Source organism: Rhinoderma darwinii, chromosome 5 (assembly GCF_050947455.1).
Source record: "Rhinoderma darwinii isolate aRhiDar2 chromosome 5, aRhiDar2.hap1, whole genome shotgun sequence".
Lineage (NCBI taxonomy): Eukaryota > Metazoa > Chordata > Amphibia > Anura > Rhinodermatidae > Rhinoderma > Rhinoderma darwinii.
In genome coordinates this window covers 289,728,985-289,748,544 of record NC_134691.1, presented here as the reverse complement: position 1 = coordinate 289,748,544, position 19,560 = coordinate 289,728,985, and the positions used below count along the sequence as shown (strand labels likewise).

The window sequence follows — 19,560 nt, the reverse complement described above, 5'->3', positions numbered from 1 at the left end:
TGTGAACTCCCCCCTAAAGTTGGTATCTCTGTAATCTTATTTACCCGCAGAATAAAGTCGACGTGTGGTGTTTTTACCGCACGGTGAACACTGTAAAAACGAAAGTTGTGGCTTTTTGAAGGTGGGGAGGAAAAACCCAAAGTGAATATCCGAAAAAATGGCTTCGGTGGGAAGAGGTTAAGTGCTGCGCATTGTTGCTGATAAAAAGGCTGTATACCTGCAAAATCGTGTGGCCATTAATGAGTACACCCTTTATGGACGGATGATTTTGCAGGAAAAACGCCTATTAACAAGCAATTTGACAACTGCAAAAGTGCTGGCGGCATCGTGGCCGCGTCAATGCTGCTCCGTAGGGACTTACCATTGATATTATTCAGTCATCTATGATCCTTACAGGCTACGGAAAAGTTTTTTTGCTATGTAAGAGTAAACCCGCCCCCCCCCCCCCAAATATGCCTGAAAAAACGGTAGCTGAATGCCTACAAACATCCGCCCATTGAATTCAATGGAAAAAAAAAGTTTTCTTCAGACGGGGCGGTTTGCGTTGTCGAAAATTAGAGGCTGTTTTCTCTGCCGTTTTTGACTTTGCATGTGAGCCCACCTTAAATGTTTGAAAGTGTTGTTTTTTTTTACATTTACGTAGCATTTAAGTTATTTTTTCTTTTAAAGTGAATTTTTTCATTTTTTTTAAATCGTTTTTCAGATGCAGTTTCTTTGTATCCTCTAGACATATCTAGAGGGTCAGGAGAAACACAGGACCCGCTTTCAGCTGAGCCGTCACTTCAGCTGAACTGACAATTGGCTAAAAGAGAGAACAATACAGTATCGTAAAAAACAAATTTTAATAAAAGACAATTCGAGAATGAATGGAATTGAAAAAAAAAATCAAAGGTGTTTATTTGTTGTGACCAGGATTTCATACGTGTAGCTCGTCTAAGGCTACATTCACACGACAGCTGTTTTCAGAACAATACAGTTCGATGGGTGTATTCACACAGCCGTTTTTTTTAACGACTTGTGCTATTTTTGGACAGTCAGTTTTCACAAGTCCTATTTTTGCCCATTTTCACAGCCGGACGGATCCTTGTAACGGTGAGGCAAAAATATCCTGGCCGAGGATTCTCTGCATACAGTGCTACTTTGAGCACTGAGCCCGGGGAAGCCCTTGCCATTACTGTCCATATATGGACAGTTATGTCGGGCTTTCAACTGTGAAGTCTCCGGCCAGAGCATCGTGAGATCTCTGACCCGGGGACTTCTGTCTCCCTCTGACCCCCCCCCCTGTAGATAGCACCCCCTTGTAGATATCACACACCCCCCCCCCCCACGTAGATGGCACCCCCCCAGATGGCTCCGCTGTAGCTCCTTGTAGGAGGGAAATCCCCGGCTGATGCTCTGGCCAGGGAATTCCGCTACTGCAGAAGCTACCGGTGTTCCTGTCCATATATGGACGTTGACATCAGTGGCTACCCCTGGAATCCCCTGCCAGAGCAGAATCCCTGGCCACGCTCTGGCCAGAGGATTCCTCTACTGGAGAAGCCCCTGGCATCACTGTCCATAAATGGACAGAGACATCAGGGGCACCTGGGAAGTTTTCACGTGATGGTTTTCAATAAAGTCAGTGTTTTTCCAATAGGATCCTTTAGATGTGGTTAATCTTCAAATGGCAGAGACATTTGTTTTTTAACTCCTTAGGCCAGGATCACACAACATTTTTGCCTACTTGTTTTTTTTTTGTTTTTTTTAGAACAAATAAGACGTCCACTGGTCCCAAGAACAAGGTGTCCCGTTATGGTCAGTCATTGAAATGAATGGGAGATATATACAGAGCTGAGTAAGTGCTGTTACTGATCAATAAGAATAGTTGCATAGGGGCTGGATAGGGTCTTATGATGGCAGTCCGCTTTGAATCAGGGCATCTACAAGATTGGTAATGGAGTGGGTACAAACTAGATTTAGTTTGGGAACAGCCAGTTTGACTTTTACGGTTTTGTAATTGCTTCTTTATATTCGTGTCATTTTTTTAAGTTCTATTATATTCTATAAAGTGGATTCTGTCGATAAGCGTCACTTATTCTCTTCGTTTTATCCGGGATAATTATGTAATGATCAAGGGAACGCTTTTGGAGTTTGTTGAAAAACCTCATTGCACAGATCTGTAGGTTTATTCTGGGACCAGATTTGTTTAGAAAGCTTTACAAAAACTGCTATCTTTTAGATCGCTGAGCTGCAGACATATTTTTTAGGTCATGCTCTCATCATTGTCCCCTCCGTTTTCATTATCTAGTACTTTGCTGCGTTGTGGTATTTTTATAGATTATTAAAGCGGTTCTCTGAAAATATAGCTTATTACCTCCTGCTCTTGTGAGTAGTCCAGCGGTTAAACACATAGATGACTTGTGAGACTTTGATGCCGCTGCTGTTTACTGCCACAGAGGGTTATCTAGACTGGACACAATTGTACAGACGGGATCAATATAACAGCTGAGTTTTTGCTACATGTTTTCAGCCTCTCGATGTAAAGAAATATAAACCATTTCCATTCACTGACAGCACAGATTTTTGTTTACCAGTACAGTGCCGTACTTCTAAAGCCTGTCCTTGACCACATGAGCACTGATGTTGTGGATGTATTCACAACCAAATCTATTGGGAATGGGGACTGTTCTTCAGATTAGTGGGGTCTCAGTGCCCACAATCCTGTTTTTTTTTTTTTTTTTTTTTCTCGTTTTTTTAGCACCAGTAGGGAATATGAAAAAAAAAAAAAGCCTGCAGTGGAATAAAAAACAATAAACCTTTGTTTCCATTCCTAATGATTGGAAACTGCTGATGAACGCACAGCTGGAAAATAACACGAGTCCATCAGTACAAAATAATTCTTCTAATAACCTGTATTTGTCAGCAGTGATATATGGGAATGGAAACAGTCAGTTATCGAGAACATATTTTAGAGGAATAGACATTTTATATACAACAATAATAACCTTACGTTCTATTGAAACCCCCATACTTCCAAATGTATGAATGCGATGTGTATGTTGACCGCTATCCTATTCGACCCTCCCCCATATGTTCAATACTCAAAATCCACACACAGATGCCAAATTTGTATCTATCGTAGAACACCTCGAAAGATTTGGAAAGTTTTGTGATTTTTAGGCCTTTTTAAAGAAAATGCTTGAACAATAACGTCCCTCTTACACCAGAAACCGGCTGCAGTTCAGAGTTTGCGTTTCTAAAGGGGTTTTCCAATTTTATTTGTTGCTAAATAATGAGCATTTATGCAACTTTCTAATATACTTTGGGGGAGATGTATCAAGACCACTCCCGTCTTAATAAAGAGCTATCTAGAGTAAGATGTGACAAATCTATTAAGAGGCGCTCACCTCTTAATTTGTTGCATCTTTCGCTGTTTGTGCGATACTAACGAAAACTTCACCAGCCAGGAGTTGGCGTACAATTTTTGCCACAAAAATGTATGTGATTCAGGCCTTAAAGTGTAACTAAACGCTCGACAAACTTAGGACATGACATAGTGACATATCAGAAGTTTTGATTGGTGGGGGTCCGAGCATTTAGACCCCCACCGATTGCTAAAACGAAGCAGCAGAAGCACTCGTGTGACCGCTCAGCCGCTTCGTCGCAGTTTTTTCAGCTAAAAACACAGAAGTGGACACAAGTAAGGAGATGCAAGGATTCTTTATACGTTTCCTTCCGTTTGGATCCACTTCTGGCTTTTGCTCAAAAAACAGCCAAAAACTGCATCAAAACTGTGTGTGATCTTGGGCTAAAAGGGTTATTTCCATCTTGCCACGTACTTTTTTTTGGCCAGCACACGTATGATTAAAAATAACACTATTGAACTTAATTATTCAGATTTCCTACTGGGATTTTGTCCTCAATCTTCCTCTTTTCCCTGCTGCTCGTTCTTGGTTTGTGTAGATTGTTGGGCGGTTCGCTGTGAGATGCGCTGCAGAAGTGATCTCAAACACAAAGTGCTTGTTCTAAACTAAACCCTGTTATCTTTATATGTACATATAGAGATAACCGTGCTTTGAAGAAAGAACAAAAAAAACAGCCCTTAGAAGGGCTCTACTGCTGAGTGAGGAGTTTGAACTCCACCTAAGTTTTCTAGAGTTTTTTTTGCAGGCAGAAAATTCTGCCTCAAAATGTCGTTTGGAATTTTGAGGCAGATTTCGATCTGCCTGCACGCAGTTTGCTGCGTTTTCCGCTCACGCCCATTGAGTGCCACGGGCAAAAACCCAGCGAAATATGCTTTCCCTGCCTCCCATTGATGTCAATAGGAGGACAGAGGCGTAAACGCCCGAAGATAGGGCATGTCACTTTTTTTCCCGTGAGCATTTTTACCGCTAGCGGGAAAAAAAACTCCTCCGCATCCCATTAAAGTCAATGGGAGGCATTTTTGTAAGTTTTTTTTGGCGCGGTTTCCGCGTCAAACGTGTAAAAAAACAAACTCAGTGTAAACAGGGCCTAAGACGGCTCCAGGGCAACTGTGCATACCCGGGAGCCGTCCTATTCACTTTCATTACAGCAGAAGTGAGGTGGCCGGACTGAGAGCTGCTGCGCATTCTCAATGTGCGCACCAGAGGACCCGGCCAGCGTATTAGGGAAATTCACAGTAGAAACTGCGCAAGCGCGGCCATGGCTGCAGGACACTAGAGGTGGCCGTAACCATTAGAAACCGTTTCCAAACAAACCAAAAGACATGGGGTGGACCGGATGGATTATCTTCTGAATGCCACAAAATTTAAAGAGGCTGTCACCACATAAGTGGCCTATCTTGTACGTAATATGATCGGCGCTGTAATGTATATTACAGCGGTATTCATTTTTGACGGAGTTATGACCTATATTGGCTTTATGCTAATGAGTTTCTTAATGCCCAACTGGGTGTGTTTTACACTTTGACCAAGTGGGCGTTGTGGAGTGAAGTGCATGACGCTGACCAATCAGTGACCAACCAGCGTCATACGCTTCTCGCCATTCATTTACACTGCAAAGGTGGTGTTACTAGAACACGCACACACGCACCCACCCCCTATATGATCATTGAGATGGGAATACCCCTTTAAGTGGCGGTTTCAGTCATTACCACCATTAACCTCTATAGCGGCTGTCAGTCCACTTTCCCTTAGACCTGAAAGGCAAATCTGCCTACTTATACAGAGATGCATTCCTCACTCCCCCTACTGTTTTGTTTTTAGGCAGATGTGCTGCTCAGAATCATAAGAAAACTGGGTAATCTGTCTGTGCGCTATAATTGTGACCATAGTAGTTACGCATCTTTCCTAGATGAGAACTGTCAGGGTCCATACCTACCCTCTGCCAAATATGAAGACACCAGTTTAATAAATGGCAGAGTGGCTTTTCGGGCCCCCTCAGACACCAGTGCCCGGGTGTGACTGCTTCCCCTTATAGCTACACGCATGTGAGAAGTATCCATACAAGTTCTATATTGAACCTGATGTGTTCATAGACCCTGTCTGTCTCCCTGCTGCTGAAAGTGTACCTATACTTTAAAAAAACTTTTGACGTGTCATGGTGACCAGTTAAACGTTTTGATCGGTGGGGGTTCAAGCACCACCGATCGCTACATCAAATTGGCAGAAGCGCTCAGGTGAGCACAGTGCCACTTCATTTCTGCTCGGCTTTCCTCGGAAAGCTGAGCGAGCGGTCTAAGGACTCATGGACTTTCTATTGAGCCTGTACACCGCTTGCTCAGCTTTCTGGGGGAAGCAGAGCCGAGCATTAAAGAAGCAGAACAGCGCTCACCTGAGCACATCTGCTGCTTTGTTTTAGCTGTCGGTGGGGGTTCCCAGTGCTCGGACCCCCACCGATTAAAACTTCTGACATTACACTACAACATGTTACGTTTTTTGACAGTATAGGTACACTTTTAATTTTAGAACACATGTTGTGCCTCTTACATTATGCAGACTGGTTTGGGTTTTCCCTTCACCTGTACTTTTTTGTGTTCTAATCTTGGGGATTTCACTGTCTGAAGCAATATTGTTCTATTTCCTGGTACAGAAGGAAGTGAAACTTTTGTAATGATTTGATATTCACCATATAAAGAGAAGTGGCTGCCTATCCAGCTTTATATTTAGAGACCAATCTTGTAACTTGGTGTATGTAGTCTTAACATCTTTTTAATCTTAAATGATATATATATATACTTGTTGCTGTTTATACAATGACTGGCACAATACAGCGCATTCATCCAGGGAGTCATCAGTTTGCTTCCGTATCCTGATCTTTTTCAGCCAGTCGTGCAGGAAAAATGTTGAGAACTATGTGGGGTGACCAGTTATGCTTTTCTTACATAAACATTTCAAGCAAATGTTTTCTGTGCATTATAATCACCACCTGCGTAGTGATTTATTTTTATACGAATATTTGCTTCTTATGGCTGAGGGTTGATGCAGGACAGCAGCCTATTTGGAAACAACCTCCTGTATGCAGGTTTCAATGTGATGTGGTGACTAGAGGCGGCGGTAGATCCTTGGACTACTGATTTGTGCCGTTCAGCCATAACACTGAAGCCAGCTGTCTAATATCGTGTAGGTCGCCCTTGTCTTGCCAAAATCGCTCTGACCCTTTTGAGGCATGAACTCCACAAGACCTCTGTAGGTTCCTGTAGTATCTGGCATCAAGACATTTTGTTTTTCCAGCACATCCCATAGAAGCTTGATCGGATTGAGATCTGGGAAATTTCGAGTCCAAGTCAATGCCTTGAACTATTTGTCATGTCACTTAAAACATTCCTGCTCAATTTTTGCAGTGTGGCAGGGCGCGTTATCCTGCTGAAAGGCCACTGCCAGTAGGGAATGCCATGCATGGGTGTACTTAGTCTGCAACAATGTTTTTAGGTAGGTGGTACATGTCAAAGCAACCTCCACATGAATGCCAGGATCCAAGGTTTCCCAGCATAACATTACCCAGAGCATCACTGCCTCTGCCAGCTTTCCTTCTTCTCATAGTGTATCCTGGTGGCATCTCTTCCCCAGGCAATCCACGCACCCGCTATCCACAAGCTATAAGCGTGATTAATCAAACTCGGATACCTCTTTCCATTGCTCCATGGTACATTTCCGATGCTCACGTACCGATTGTAGGTGCCTTTGGCGGTGGACAAGGGTCAGTATGGGCGCTCTGACCGCTCTTCAGCTACGCAGCAAGTTGCGATACTATGTTCTGACACCTTTTTATCATGGCCAGCGTTCGCATTTTCAGCAATTTGTACTACAGCCAGGATCTACGGGAACAGACCAGACTGACTAGCCTTAGCACCCCTCAGGGATCAATGAGCATTGGGCGCCCGTGACCCTGTCGTTGTTTGCTCTTCCTTGGACCACTGTTGGTAGCTGCTAACCACTACATGTATGGGGAACACCTGCCATTGTAAAGATGCTTTGACCCAGTTGTCTAGCCTCTAAAAAACGGCCAAATGGTAGTTACTCAGATCCTTACACTTCCAACACCTCAACTTCAAGAACTGACTGTTCACTTTCTGCCTAATGTATTCCACCCCTGACAGGTGCCATTTGTAAACAGAGAATCAATGTTATTCACTTTACCGGTCAGTGGTTTTAACGCTATGGCTGAATAGTGTATGTGGGCACCCTGCCTTCATGCTTGGTGTGTCCTGCTGAACTTCTCAAATTAATTTACAAAGCTATGAGAGAAATCATGGCTTCTGGGATTCCCCTTCTCTATGGGCTCCATAGTAGCTGCATGTCCACCTCTTTATGTATGTGTCCCTATTCAAGAAAGGATCTGTTCCATTATGCAACTGGTGTCTGGGAAAGCTGGCTATAAATTTCTGAAGGAGATTAAATCTGCCTGCCCTTTTTGTGTTTTTTTTTTTTTGCCTTGATAATTACACAGGGTTTTCCAAGCAGCTCCTTCCTCATTGACCAAGGACGCAGTATATCGGAGTGGTAGCTAACATCTAGCCATGACATGAACAAGAAAACTATCTCTCCTCCCCTTAGTGATGCTCAAGGATTGGACATGTTGGGGTTTTCCCACTGTAGGAAGAAAAGCTGCTGTCCCAAGTGCCCGGCAGCTGCTTGTCTCCTTCCTGATGAGTAAATCATGCCTACTTGGCCGCGCCCAGCATACATGTTTATGCAGAGATTGGTGAGAGATGGCTTTTTGCTAAACAAGCTTTCGGCCTACAGTGTTCTTGTGTATGGCCAGCTTTACTTAAAGGCAATATGATGCTATGTTTGATAGTGTTATGGCCTTTTGTGTATAGGGCTCTGTTCATACCACTACTGCAGTAGCCTGGGCTATTTAAGTGGTAATAAAAAAATAAATAAATGATACACTGCTGATTAGGGTTGTCACGATACCAGAATTTGGATTTATATACCGATACTTAGAGTAGTATTGCGATACTTGATACCAAAACGATAATTTGCTAACAATAAAAAAAACAAAAAACTCAATTATAAAGTCCTGAAAGCATGATTACACTACAGGACCGTATTCTCGTGGGGAGGCAGTGACTCGCAGCCGCATTGATGACTATGATGCTAGAAGCCCGGCTTTCTGAAGTATTTTTAATCCAGGAAAAGCGGGCGACATCGTCTCTATCTCACGCACCGAACACAGCCGTGTGAATTAACCCCAACTTTTCCCTCACACGTTAACCCAATGGTGCCCATTATATTCATTATAGTAAGTGATCCCATCAAGTACCTTGCTCACAGATGTAATGGGCAACATTGGGTTAAGGTGAGGTACATGATTGGGTTAATTACTATTAATGAGGCACATAGAGGTACTAAATTCATAACCCTTTGTGCCTCACTTTAATAATGACTTCATAATTTCCCTCACATAATGGCAACATTGGGGTGATTATGGGTCACATTAACCCCAATGTTCCTCATTGCTGGCTGCAAAAAATACTAGTGCCTTTAAGTCTTTGACTAGTGCTCTAATACCTGCCTGGGACTGGTCTGTCACTGTGCACTGAAGCGCGTACGACACAGGCACGTCATCGGGAAACCTGTGCCGCTCCCAACGTTCTCCACGCCCTGCCCCTTTCTCACGTTCCCAGCTTATCATTGGCTGTAGAGAAAGAAAAGAGGAGCGCTCCTTCCTCCTACTGCGACTCGGCCGGCACTCTTGACGAGAGGGGCGGGTGCTGTACATTGTGTGCGCCATGTTCTCTCCATTTATTTCAATAATAAGCTGTGCGGCCATACCACTTAGTATCAAAATACATAAATTGACACAGTACACCGTGAAACGGTCCAATACTATCAAAATGGTATCGAAATTTCGATGCATCGTGCATCCCTACTGCTGATGAATTTATTAGTTACCTTCCACGTGGAAACTATTGTAAAAAAAAATTGGAACAATGTTATTTTTCCGGGACAGAATTGGACTTGCTATATTATTTTACGTACTACAAAGTAAACTAGTTTAGATTGTGGGCCTTTTATTGTGAGTAGCTCCCCCAGATATCTACAATTTACCACTAAATAGCAATGCTTTAGCACTTTGTCTTAGAACTTTGTACCGTTACATTTAGGGCGGGTTCACACATGGCGGAATTCCACTTAAATTCCGCTGCGGACACTCCGCAGCGTTAATCCGCAGCGGAGCCGTTTCTCCATTGACTTTCACTTTAATTTAGCAGTGTTCGTTTACACGATGCGTACAATTCCGCTGCGGAGCATAGGCTGCGGAGCGGAATTTGGTGTCCGCAGCATGCTCTGTCTGTTGCGGAGCAGTGGCGGACTCATGGCGGAATTTCTCCATTGACTTCAATGGAGATTCTAAGTTCCGCAATGAAGTCCGCAGCTGTCATGCACATGTCATGTGTGCTGCGGATGCGTCTTGCTTTTTTAACTTGACATTTCTTCATTCTGGCTGGACCTAGGTATTTCTAGGTCTACAGCCAGACTGAGGAAGTCAATGGGGCTCCCGTAATGACGGGAGCGTTGCTAGGAGACGTCTGTAAATAGTCACTGTCCAGGGTGCTGAAAGAGTTAAGCGATCGGCAGTAACTGTTTCTGCACCCGGGACAGTGACTACCGATCCCAATATACATGTATCTGTAAAAAAACATATAAGTTCATACTTACCGAGAACTCCCTTCGTCTGTCTCCAGTCCGGCCTCCCAGGATGACGTTTCAGTGTAAGTGACGGCTGCAGCCAATCACAGGCCAAGCACAGGCTGCAGCGGTCACATGGACTGGCGCGTCATCCAGGGAGGTCGGGCTGGATGCCGAAAGAGGGACGCGTCACCAAGACAACGGCCGGTAAGTATGAAAATCGTTTCCTTTCACTAGGGAAAGTGCTGTCCCTTCTCTCTATCCTGCACTGATAGGGAGAAGGGAAGCACTTTTCCCGCAGTCTGCAGCAGCTAGTCCGCATCAATGTACTGCACATTTTGTGCAGATCCGCTGCAGAATCTGCAACGCAGATTCTGTGCGGCATCGATGCGGACAGTTGCGGAGGAATTCCGCCATGTGTGGTCATGCCCTTACAGGAGGAATAACAGAGTGTGTGTATACATTGACAGCTGGGTGTTACCATTCCCCTTGTCAGAAGGGTGTGTCCGTACAAGTCTCGCTGTTTGGGCAAATTTACACGAGCGTGTGCGTTTTTGCGCACGCAAAAAATGCTGCGTTTTGCGTGCGCAAAAGGCACTTAACAGCTGCGTGTGTCATCAGCGTATGATGCGCGGCTGCGTGATTTTCGTGCAGCCGCCATCATTATGACACTGTTTGGATGTTTGTAAACAGAAAAGCACGTGGTGCTTTTCTGATTGCAAACATACTTTTGACTGCTGTTGCGCAAATCATGCGCGTCCCACGGAAGTGCTTTCGTGTGGTACGTGTGATTTTCACGCACCCATTGACTTCAATGGGTGTGTGCACGAAAAACACATAAATATAGGACCTGTCATGAGTTTTACGCAGCAGACTAACGCTGCGCAAAAATCACTTACCGTCTGCACTGCCCCATAGACAAGCATAGGTCCGTGCGACGCGCGTGAAAAACACGCGCGATGCACGGATGTATTACACCGCCCTTATAATGTAAATCTGCCCCTATAACACGAATTGGACAATGTCAGGTTGTGTAGGAACCAGCCCCATTAGGACAAGGGAAATGGTATCAATGGGCTGTCTATTTATTCATACATTTCCTGGAGGGCTAATTGAGGAAGGTGCCCAATGCAGAAGAGCTGACCGTATCTCTTTAGGGTCCTATAGTGGACAAAGCAACTTGTGTTTTGGGGACCAGAGTGAAAAATGTCACGGTATGCTAAACGACTCTAGTAGGTCCATTTTACTTATTAAAAACTGCCATGAATTCTGAATGCTGCAAGTGAAAATAAGGACATTTCCTTTCTTAGAAAACCAACAAGCTTCTTCTCTGCTGTTCTTAGAAGTGACACGGCACTTCCTGCAAAATTCTTCTCGGAATGGATTTCAACCCATCAACCATCCCATGCAGGATTTGTTCTAGAAGTAAAGAAACTAACACGAATAGTTCTCTTTTAAATGTAAAAGGTTATATAATAAAGTTAAACATCTGTATTTTCAAAATTTAGGCCCTGTTCACACTGCGTTTCGGAAAAATGGCAGAAAACGCCTCCCATTGATTTCAATGGGAGGCGGAGGCTTTTTCTCCCCCGTTAGCGGTGAAACCAGCTCGCGGGAAAATGACGCGAAATGCCCTACCTTCGGGCGTTTAAGTTTCTGACCTCCCATTGACATCAATGGGAGGTAGTGAAAGCGTTTTTGAGCGCCGTGGGCGAGAAACACAGCGTGCAGGCAGATCAAAATCCAGACGGAATTTTGAGGCAGAATTTTCAGCCTGCAAAACCCTGTGTGAACATACCCTAAAGATGACGACGATATGTAGATTTACATTGAACAGCAGGTTTCCCCTTTAACCCCTTAGTGACCACCAATACTCCTTTTCACAGCGGTCACTAAGGGGCCTTAGGCTAGGCCGTCGCCTAGCCTAAGTCCTGCACGGGTATCCCGTGCAGGCTGGAGCCGGGGCTCGGCTGTCTGACTGCTGGGCTCCTGCTCCAACGGCCGCGATCGAAATTTACTTAGATCGCGGCAGTTTAACCCGTTAAATGGCGCGGTCAATATCGACCATGGCACGTCCTAATGGATTGCCTGTCAGATTTACACTGACTGGCAATAATGCTTTGGTATCCTAAGTATACCAAAGCATTATAGCAGCGATCCAAAGATCGCATAGTGAAGTCCCCTGGTGGGACTAAAAAAGTAAGTAAATGTAAAATAAAAATGAGTTACTAATGCTAGTGATTTTGTAAGTGTAAAAAATAGAAGTACACATATATGGTATCACCGCGACCGTAATGACCCAAACAATAAAGTTAATATGTAATTTACGGTGTACACCTTACGGTTTAAAAGGAAAACCGCAAAAAATGATGGTGAAATTGCTATTTTCCATTGCCCCCCAAAAAAAGTCATAATAAAAGTTAATCAATAAGTCCCATATACCCCAAAACAGTACCAATCAAAACTACGCCTTGTCCTGCAAAAAACAAGCCCTCATATCACTACAGTGACAGAAAAAAAAAAAAATGACGGTTCTTGGATGATTCAAAAACAAATTTTAGTTCAAAAGTGTTTTTATTGTGCAAAAGTCGTAAAACATAAAAAAAACTCTACATATGTGGTATCGCCGTAATCGTACCGACCCATAGAATAAAGTTAACTTGTTATTTATTCTGCACAGTGAATGGTGTGAATTTAAAAACGCATAGAACTATGGCAGAATTTCAGGTTTTTTTTTCTATCTCCCCGCCCAAAAAGAAAGTTCATGAAAGTTAATGAAAAATGATGTGTCCCAAAATGGTGCCGTTAAAAAGTACAACTAATCCTGCAAAAAACAAGTCCTTATACAGCTATGTCGACAGAAAAATAAAAAAAATTCTAGCTCTTTGAATGCAACTATAGGAAAAAAAAAAAAGCTTGGTAATTCGGGCCTAAAATAGGCTGGTCACTAAGGGGTTAAATAAGAGGGTTGGCCAAATCCAAGGGCCAGGTAGCCTATGCACCTATAAATTGGCTTCTTGCCCCTAAGGCTGGGTTCACACGACCTATTTTCAGGCGTAAACAAGGCGTATTATGCCTCGTTTTACGTCTGAAAATAGGGCTACAATACGTCGGCAAACATCTGCCCATTCATTTGAATGGGTTTGCCGACGTACTGTGCAGACGACCTGTCATTTACGTGTCGTCGTTTGACAGCTGTCAAACGACGACGCGTAAAAATACAGCCTCGTCAAAAGAAGTGCAGGACACTTCTTTCAGACGCAATTTGAGCCGTTCTTCATTGAACTCAATGAAGAGCAGCTCAAAACTTACGGCTGTCGAAGCCTCGCAAAATGCGAGGATGAGCATTTACGTCTGAAACGACACAGCTGGTTTCTCCTGAAAATAGTCTGTCATTTCAGACGTAAAAGCCTCATCGTGTGCACATACCCTTACTTTTTTGTGGTTTTTCATATGGATTTGACAATTCAAAAGAGACTTTAGGTCAGGGCTTTTCAACCTTTTTCGGCTGGCTCCTCACCAACCAGAACATAGTGATGCCTAAACATTATGATCACGCCTGTCGGCTAACTGCGCCTCACTAACGCAACTTTTGTGCCTCGCCGTTTAGGAATCACTGGTCTAGATGGAGAGCTGCTGTTTGTAGGGACTCTCCACTGACTAATAGGAGAATTGCAAACCTGGGACTATTATTTATTACCTTCAATACGGCATATGGACAAGGGTTGAACAAAGTGTACAACACCTTTGATGTACATTCCTGCACTCGGGCATCAAAATATCACTTCCAGAGCTTTGTTCACATCTGCTTTGGGATTTTCCATTATTCCGCTTAGTCATAGAAGCGGAACAACAAAAAGCCGGATCCATCGCATGATGGAAAAAATGAGCACCCGATGTATCCCATTGACTGTAATGGGCTCCGTCTGGCTTCTGTTAAGGTCATTTTGCAGGACAAAATGCTGCGCTACGTTGTCCAGCAAAAACAACGAAATCTGCAACTAAGATATTAAAGGCAAGGCCGTTCGGTCGACAGCTGTTTAAGGCCTTGCACTGTGACATCACTGACATTATCCCTGTTATGTGACATCACTCTGGGCAATAACACTTTCCAATCACTTTTAGTGTTAATGATCAATGTACTGGGACTTCACTGTGGTGCTTATTCCAGTTTGTGCGTTATCCCAGTATAGAGATCCTGCGACCATGATCACTGCGTGTGACATCGCTGACTATTATTCCTCGGCAGTTACATTACCATGTGCTGTGACATCATTTTTATTATCTTTGTAGAAATATAATTGTATTATCACTGTTCCGTTTTTATGATCTCTGTGGTAGATCTAAATGTGTGTGTACCATGACATATCTTAGAACGATCCCTATACTGTGACATTATTTGTCCATTTTCAGGGTCATAAGTATGAGATACAGAGGTTACAGTTGCACATGAGAACTGGTTCCTAAGTGGGCCCAAGGGTTTCTATGCCACATAAGCGGATACACTATTTCTTTACATTGCAAGATACATGAAGGGTCCCTGTTACAGATGTTGCTATCCAGACCTCCCCCATTTTACTTGAATTCACTTTTGTGATTCACGTGGGAACACTATGGGCCTCATGCATAAAAATGTTACTAAAAGGTGTTGGCATTGCTTGTGTCACTCCTATCTGGAGTGCTCCGGTCTTCTAGATTTTTCTTACAAATGTTGGCTAGAGATGTTTCATGCAAGCAGTAGGAACAAGGCGTTCTTTCTTTAAGTTTATGGTTGTCATACTCCGTGACTCTAAACAGTGCTTTCTTGTTCTAGGAATTTTTTTTATTTTATCCTTGTCGCTCTTGACTTCTGTGAAGTATGCTACCCAAGGACCGGAAAGGGGTAAGTATCCATTCACGATAAGTGTTTCCAGTAAAGTTGTAATACGGCCAGTATCCATTCAAGTGATTAAGATTTTTTGTATGAATCATCATATCGGAAGATTTGCACTATCATAGCAAAAAAGAATGTATTAAACCTAAGTCATATTTCCTAAAGGGTTGATTGGCCTTTTTAAAAAAAAAAAAAAAAAAAAGTGTGCAGCCCATTGGGAATTAAAAAAACATAAAAGGGTAGATTTCTGGAAGTTTATCAAAAGGTTTTTATGTCCTAGAACTGCATGTGTTGCCCATGTAGCAGGCAGGAGCATAGATATGGACTATGGGGAGCAGAAGTAGGAATCGGGGGCTTGATGCCTGAGGGGGGAGGGTCCCAGGATTGTATATGACTGTATCCGGTAGGTTGAGGGTAGCTGGCTGTGAACGCTTTTGCATTGGGACTCAGGATCTTGCAGTTAGGCCTCTGGTGGCAGGCTTTAGGCTACTATTCACTATATAATATTAAAATATTAGAGGCCAGATTCATCATGATGTTGAAGTATGTCAAATCCACCTCAAATCCACCCGATTCTTGACATCATAAAACTACCATGACACTAGGTTGTACTTAGTAAAATATTGATCTACAATAAGGTTCCCCTTCAGCTATAATTGGAAATTCATTGACTCTATTGCAGTCCAAATCCTGTCCGTTAATTTACTGACACGCAGGCTACATTTTGATGTCACCCAGAGCTGGCACCCGGCTCACATGTCAGGAATTTAGCCTTTAGGGTATGTTCACACGCTTACTAAAAAAACGTCTGAAAATACAGAGCTGTTTAAAGACGCCCGCGTCAAACGGCCCATCGAACAGGACGCCAGTTTTCCCATTGAAATCAATGGGCAGATGTTTGGAGGCTTTCTGCTTTTGATTTTTCATCTGTTTACGGCCAGAAAAACAGCCGAAAATAAGCCGTGTGAATATACCCTTAGGGTCCATGCACACGATGCATATTACGTGCGGTGCAGCCTTATGGTCCCTTCTCTAAATCTGCCCAAATGAGCTTTTCTATGAAGAAGTTGAAGGACAAGACACAACTGTGCAGTTAATGATTTACATTTTGAGTCGGGTACCAGTGGCGTGTGCTTAAATATGGAGATGAACTGGAGATCATAGGAGCCATATATCGGTCATTGCTTACTACCGTTACCTTATTACCGGTTATTACCGTTACCTTAGAAAACGGTGCAGCAAAGAAAGTCAGTATAAAGTCCAATCTTCTATTTTTAACCAAAATAATATCCAACAATTGCATTTCACCTCCCTTCTGAATTGAGTCAATCTAGAAACCTGAGATATTCATTCTAATCTGTATAATAATGCTGACACTCCTTGTCATAGGTGACCATCACATGGTGTTTGGTCCATTTTTTTTTATTTTTTTATTAACCAGTAAGCTCTTAGTCTTCCTATTAAACAGGTCTTTACTAAGCTGCTGGTGTGTACATTTTATGTAAAGAAGAAATACGTAATATAGTATAATAACCTGCACTTCTGTAGTATTGAGTATAGGGACTCCATGTGCTGCTGTACAGATGGGGATGGGTTCCTGGAGTGGTTTTAACTCCTGTTTCCAGGCACTTCTGTACTGTGGTGTTTGTCCATCCAGGACTCTGTGGTGATTTGCACATATTTCTATGGGGAGCGCATAAAAACGTGATATTACCAAGCCTATTCCCATAGAGTAATAATACAATCGCATATGATATTGTGAGATCACAATGTTCGGTTGTATCGCAACTTTTTTTTTTTTTTTGTACCTTCTCAAAAGGGTGTCCTCTTCTAATATTCTGTGGATAGGTGATAAATATTTATTGTGGGGAAAGCCCCTTTAAGGCAGACTTGAAGGAACTGTTGTGTGTTATTTTGTGCTATATATTATGACTGCATGGCAAAATACAAATGTGTTCTCTAAAACAAAACAAAATTTCTTCGATGCTGACCTTTTCCTCCCAAAAAGCATATGTCTTGGGGTCAATCCTGATGCAATGTTGGAAAGACTCTTGTATCCTCTTTTGAAGACTTGGCAAGTTTAACGCAGAATTTCCGAGTCCTGTTTAGTCAGGTGACTTGAGCAATGAGGCGTGTTTTGTTTTTTTTCCTCCTGCCTTGTAATGCTATAACTCTGCTTCCTCGTGTAACTTGTCAGTGTAGAACTGCTCCTGGTGAAGCTAGCATCCTGCAGTGCTGTGACCTTCCATTATGCTATTACAGGAGACCATCAGTGTTTGGGTGCGAGATCCCAAAATACAGAAAGATGATTGGCATCCCTATCTGGACTATGAAATCTGCATCCATGTAAGTCTCTATTTAGACTGATATTTTCTGATTTCTTCTGCTTTTAATCGGTATGATTTGGTTTGTGTAGCGTAACGTTTGTGTGTGCTGGGATGGAGTTTATTAACTCCTAAGAAAATAGAAATACGCAGCTGAAAGTTTTTTTTACATTTAGTTGCGATACTTTTTTAAACGTATTCTTCTTTTTTGATCGGTCTGTAAAGGGTGGGGAACGATCAGGTTATGAACTTTTCTTTACTATGTGTATGTTGTGTAAATCCAAAGATCCACATATAAGATCTGTCCTTTTTTTTTTTTTTTTTTTTTTTTTTTTTTTTCCATAATTCCAAGTAAACCCTGTAATGTCTCTACAGACAAACAGTATGTGCTTCACTGTGAAAACCTCCCGTGTCCGAAGAAGGTTTCGAGAATTTGTATGGCTGCGCCAAAAACTTCAGAGTAATGCCGTGCTAATGTAAGTGGTTCTGTGAAATGCGTGCACAATATATAGTTATTACAGCCACAAGTGGGAGCTGTATAGAGGCTCATTCAGCCTCCTTGCACAGCTATAAGGCTCCGCTGGACTGTGTATGGACAATACCTTTGTAGATATGGAGTCTGATGGAGCAAAAAAGCCGGACCCTCTGTATAAAATTGGAGGCATACAGGGGTACAGTAGAGGGCTCATGCACCTCGATGGCGGCCCTATTACGGTTCCATACAAAAGGGAATTGTGAGACGGCTGTGTGCATAAGGCGTGCAAATGTATATTTGGAGTATTTGCGTAATTTTTTTTTTCTTAATAGTATAAATTAAAGTTTTATTTCTAATAATGATAGTTTAAATATATTTTTGAAAATGTAACGTTTTCAGTATTCATGTAAATGTTTCAGTAACTTTTTTTTTGGCTTACAAATCCTAAAAATCTACGTTTTTAATTTTATTTCCATTCTAAAAAAAAATCTAAGTATGTAATCGTAATCAACATACACTTTAACTACTATACTACACTATTGTGGCGCTGAGGAGCCTAATAGGCTACACTTCCTAACATTCTATAAGGACACACTTGGCATAGTGCACAGTAGAAACCTGGGAATTGGTTAGTTTAAATTTTTATTTAAAAAAATTGATCAATATTTGATTTTGTAGATAAATGCAAAATCAGTTAACTTGTTTTTTTTTTCTGCCTTTTTTTCTTTAGTGACCTACCAGAATTACCGCCTAAAATTCCATTCTTTAATATTAATAATGCACAGAATGTGGAGCAGCGCGTTCGTGGCCTACAAGAATTTTTGAATAAGTGAGTACTATATTTCTTGTAGAGAAGTGCATGCCTGAAAATTCATGTCCTGTGTTACAGAGCCATCTAGTGGCTGCCGTCATGGTATATGGGCTTTTCATTGTAGTCAGTCGCCACCCTTCCCCCGCAAGAGGACGAGTGTTTAGGCTTGATTGTCTGTATAGAAGGTGGCGCTGCGGTTACCAGATTTTCATGCTGCGTGCGGTTTGTCCTTTATATAACCCTATGTCCTCGTTTCAACCCACATAAAAATATCCGTAGATAAGTAATTTCTATTTTGAGTTCAGTACCGTGATATACCTCCACTATACAAGCTGCATCACTCAGGATTGAGGAAAATCCCTGATCATGCAATTTAAGGCCAAGCATGCATGTTCATGGGAAGGTTGTTGGAGATCGCGGATGTGTAAGACCAGCTTAAATGTCTGTGTGCAGCCTCAGCCTTAAAGGGGAAGCCATGTGATTGATAATGCTAATAATTGCAGCATGTGAAGTTAGAAAGGCTATGGCGGTGGCACGGTGCATATGATATTAGTCATTGTATGCTGCGTTGTGGCTTGGCGTCCATTCACATTGTACTGTATACTCGGAGTTCAATCTGTGATGAATCTGTCCTGACTTAAACACTATAATTATTCAATTCCATTAAACTAATAACCAAAAGCAATCCATACCGAATTTCATCTAAAAGAAATAGTATTTAGGTTATTTTCCTCCTTCCTTTATTCATTCTAAGGATGCTTCATGTGCTGATGCTCTGCACCTCTGATTGGAGGAGAGCCGCTGACTGAGGAAAATGGATTTGGACCCCATATATCCCTTAAACTTGCCCTTTTGGTCCATTTCCATATTTCGTGCCAAAAACAGACACCAGCAGAGGGAAGTAGCCGGAAAAGTTATTGTAGTTTGCTGCAATCTGTTACCATTTTTAGCAAGAAAATTAATTGGATGGTTAAGTAAAG

The 19,560-nt window shown here is 42.4% G+C and overlaps 1 protein-coding gene across 5 annotated transcripts in view; it reads left to right on the top strand.

The window, feature by feature from the left end:
• The window catches only part of SNX10 (sorting nexin 10), a 39,141-nt gene that overhangs the window by 6,603 nt on the left and 12,978 nt on the right, over positions 1-19,560 (top strand). For 2 of the 5 annotated variants that reach the window (XM_075828647.1, XM_075828648.1), the window contains exons 2-6: positions 1,748-1,834; positions 14,911-14,979; positions 17,233-17,316; positions 17,670-17,770; positions 18,500-18,598. In XM_075828647.1, coding sequence (XP_075684762.1) covers positions 14,956-14,979; positions 17,233-17,316; positions 17,670-17,770; positions 18,500-18,598 — 308 coding nt within the window. In that variant the 5' untranslated portion in view covers positions 1,748-1,834; positions 14,911-14,955. Of the gene's footprint in view, positions 1-1,747; positions 1,835-14,910; positions 14,980-17,167; positions 17,317-17,669; positions 17,771-18,499; positions 18,599-19,560 lie in introns of all 5 variants that reach the window. The other 3 variants (XM_075828645.1, XM_075828649.1, XM_075828650.1) reach the window with 2 other exon arrangements.